General features: G+C 40.2%; 1 protein-coding gene across 1 annotated transcript; it reads right to left on the bottom strand.

Moving 5' to 3' along the window:
- Positions 1-328: 328 nt before the first annotated feature.
- LOC102503174 (40S ribosomal protein S14-like) lies at positions 329-785 on the bottom strand. Its single transcript, XM_006160490.1, has 2 exons — positions 538-785; positions 329-506 (listed from the first exon to the last, which is right to left on the bottom strand). The coding sequence occupies exons 1-2, from the start codon at positions 783-785 to the stop codon at positions 329-331; spliced, it is 426 nt and encodes a 141-aa protein (XP_006160552.1).
- Positions 786-3,682: the final 2,897 nt, after the last annotated feature.

The raw sequence follows: 3,682 nt of genomic DNA, 5'->3' as shown, positions 1-3,682 counted from the left end.
TTAAATATTTGATACTGTTGTACTGATAACACAAGACATTATGCAAAACTTGGCACACACGTGGTTCACGAGAGCATCTGCTTCAGAATAAAACACTTCAGAGCTGAAACTTAGCACCTAGCAGTCAGTGCTCCCAAGGAGATGAGCCATGGCGTCTCTGATGTTGTTCTGCTTTTATCCTTACCGTGAACCTCTGTGCCCCGGCTGCTGTGTGCTCCTAGAGCGACATGGCCAGCTTCTCATAAATCTTTTCTCTTTATTCTTTTTCTATTTTTTTTTCTAACGTGAAGGCAATTTATTAACAGAACAGTAATTTGAGGATTCCTGTTCACAGACGGAGACTCCCCTTCCTGTGGGTGCTGTCAGATGGGATGGAGGTGACATCCTCAATCCGCCCAAACTTCCTAGCTGAACGGGTGACTGGGCCCCAGGGCAAGGGTTCTTGTCCTGTTACCCTCAAGGCCTGGAGTTTAGTATGTAGGGCAGTGAAGCTCAGATCCTTGTCATGTCCTGTGAGCCACATCCTCTGTCCCATGGCCTCTGGGCCACTCCTGGGCAGCCTGCATGGCAGTGTGTGACGAGGCTTCATCTTGGTCAGCATTCACTTTCATCTCACTGGTCACACGGCAGATGGTTTCCTTGCCAGAAAGGTCAATGACATAGGCAAAGCTATCATTGAGAGATGCGAAGATGTGGCTGACACCAAACACATTTTCTCCTTTGGCCACCTGAGGTCCAAGGCTGATGACCTCTTCCTTCTCTTCCTGTCTCTTGTGAGGTGCCATTTCTGCACATCAGTTCCAGACTCTGCCACCAGAAAGCCTTAAAACTGTCTTAAGGATATTACTCTAATGATAGTGGGTAATAAATTAAATAATTTAGTTTCTTTTACTCAGTCTCAGGACATCAAAACAAGCCCATATGTTTATCAAGCACTCTCGTAACAGGCCGAGCATAGTAGTTACATTACTGTGGACAGAACTTCCTTGAGATAATTGATCTTGCTTTTAAAACTGTGATTTTTACTAAAATAAAATGAGTAGTCTTTGAAACGTTAGTCACCTAACATAAGTGACATCACTTTTACCTAGAGTCCCTAGTACACTTTGATGATTCTTCCTCCTTAGAGACAGCAGAGTTAACGGTTTGAGTATTTTGTTTGTTTTCATTGTCAGAGGGTACATGCACTTGCCACAGAGAGTGGAGGAGGAGTGGAGAAAGGAGAGAGGACTCCCCAGTGGGTCAGGCCGAGTCTCTCTCTGCTGTTTCTCCATCTCTTGGGATCTCAGACATGCACGTACATACACCTGGTGTGTTTTTAAAGCGGCAAGGGCCAAGATTTGAATCATGGTTGGCCATTTGGTACCTGGTTTCTTCAGCTACTAGGCTACAGGGCTGGCCTTCAGTGTTTGTCTTAAAAGTTAAAAGATATATGGGCCAGCCCATGGTCTGGTGATTAAGGCAGCCGGATCCCACATAGATGACTACAGGGTTCTGGTCCTGGACCCAGTGAAAAACATGGTGAGCACATGTGCATGCATGCCCAAAATCCTAAAAGGAGGGAAAAATGGAAGAGAAAGGATTGTAGTGTGACCATCCCCTATGGGGGGTGCTTTCTCACTTTATCTTTCTCTCCCTTATGTCTCTCTCTGGCTAATGCAGCACCATTTAGCAAAAAAAACAAAAAACAAAAAACAAAAAAACAATGTGTATATATATATATATATGTGTGTGTGTGTGTGTGTGTGTGTGTGTATGAACACACACATGCACGCTCACACACTCACATGAAATTCCTTTTGGTAGATACAATTGTCTTTTTTTCCTAAGAATTCTTTCACCTTTTACTGGCTCTGTTTTCTGGGGAAATCATTCACTTTCAGTGAGTTTAAGCTGAGACCAGTCTTCCAGTACAATATCCTTCTCCTATTGTAAAAAAATGTGATAATAAAGTTGCTTCTCTTAAAGATATTTGAGGTAGAGGTACTATATATATTTAATTTCTACGATTTATAATATAAATTTAATTTAAATTATGTTGAGAGCCAGCAGGTGTTGTGGTGGATAAGATGCTGGACTCTCACATGGCTGACCACAATTCATGTTCCAGACCTGGCAGCTTGCTTTCTCATTTTCTCTCTCTCTCTCTCTCTCTTTCTCACTTTCTCTCTCTCTCTCTGTCTCTCTCTGGTGAGCACATGTGTCCTAAAGCAATTAATAATAATAGTAAATAAAAGTTTATAAAGAAAAAATATTGAATATGATAGAATAAAATATGTTAGCATAAAAAAAGGCTAAGCATGAAAAAAGAAAGATTAAATATAGACAGAGAATTTAAAAAGATGGCATACTGAGGCGCCAGCAGGGGCCAGCAGGTGGCATGGTGGTAAAGGTGCTCGCCTCCCACATGGCTGACTGCGGTTCAAGTCCTAGACCCAGCGGCTTGCTTTCCCACTTTCCCTCTCTCTCTTGTTCTCTTACTCTGTCCCTTTCTGTCAAACTAAAATAAATAAATAATAAATAAAAAATGAGTAAATAAAGTTAAATAATTCTTTTTTAAAAAAATGATGGTATATACTTCTAAGTTAATAATACCATATTGCACTGGAAATTTACTATTTCGTACATATCAAGTATTCTCACCACACACACCCACACCTGCACACACAAACCCAATGCAAAGTAGAGATTATAAATATGCTAATTAGATTTACTGGCAAAACCATTTCACAATGTATCCATGTATCAAAACATCACTTTGTACAACTTAAATATATACAAGTGTTTACTTGTCAATCATATCTCCGGGAAGGCTGCAAGAACATCAAGAAGTGCCTGTTTTGATTGAGGGTTGACTATCCACAGAAAATCATTATTTAATTACCATTTAAAATGAAAATGCTTGGGGTCAGCAGATAACTTAGCAGTTACATTGTTGCACCATAGTTCATTGCTGGACTGCGAGTTCCAGACCTGTTGGCTTGTAACTCATGCCAGGTGTGTGTGCATGCATGCTCTAGAGAATGGAGGAAGAAGGGATTGTGGCATGGCCATCCTCCTGGGAATGATTTCTTGCTTTCCCTCTCTCTGTCTCTATAGCAAGCACATATGCCCTATAGCAAAAGTTTCTCAAAAAATAAATAAATGAAATAAAAAGAAAATGCTCAAGAGCAATGTAAATTAAAAGTGGGATGGATTCTTAAAGAAGAAAGCTTCTAGAAAGCACTGTGGTGAGAGTGTAAGTACAATGATCTAGTTATGTATTTATTTTATTTTATTTTTCCAGAAATATCTGTCTTGGGAAGTTTCAGAAAGGGCAGCGTGATAGGGATTCTCACCTCATCGCCTCCCCTGAAGTATGGTAGTGGTAGTGTCACAGTAAACTTATTCAGAGATTTCTCCAAATCAAGTTAAAATGTGTAGGTTGTGGATTCTGGAAAACTAGTTCAAAGCCACTAGCTTCCTGGTGAGACAGAAAGCATTGACTCATTTAGTCAATATGTGTTGATGTCTTTTTAACCATTTATTCACTCAGTAAATAAGTATTGAGTGGTTTCCATTTGCTAGCTCTGCCTAGTACTATGAAGTCAAAAGTACACATTGGAGTGTGTATGCAAATTATGCAAATTATTTTCTTGTTTGTGAGTGAGAAGCTGAGGAAGAACAAAGGACAAGATCCTTG

The sequence above is a fragment of the Tupaia chinensis genome, unplaced genomic scaffold, assembly GCF_000334495.1.
Source record: "Tupaia chinensis unplaced genomic scaffold, TupChi_1.0 Scaffold000687_1, whole genome shotgun sequence".
Lineage (NCBI taxonomy): Eukaryota > Metazoa > Chordata > Mammalia > Scandentia > Tupaiidae > Tupaia > Tupaia belangeri.
This window is presented reverse-complemented; position numbering and strand designations above follow the sequence as displayed.

Excerpts from the sequence above, each read along its gene's own strand:
- LOC102503174 (XM_006160490.1), bottom strand. The coding sequence starts at position 785 with ATGGCACCTCACAAGAGACAGGAAGAGAAGGAAGAGGTCATCAGCCTT. Across the intron at positions 507-537 it reads GCCCAGGAGTGGCCCAGAGG|TGACAAGGATCTGAGCTTCA; the intron begins CCATGGGACAGA and ends GCTCACAGGACA.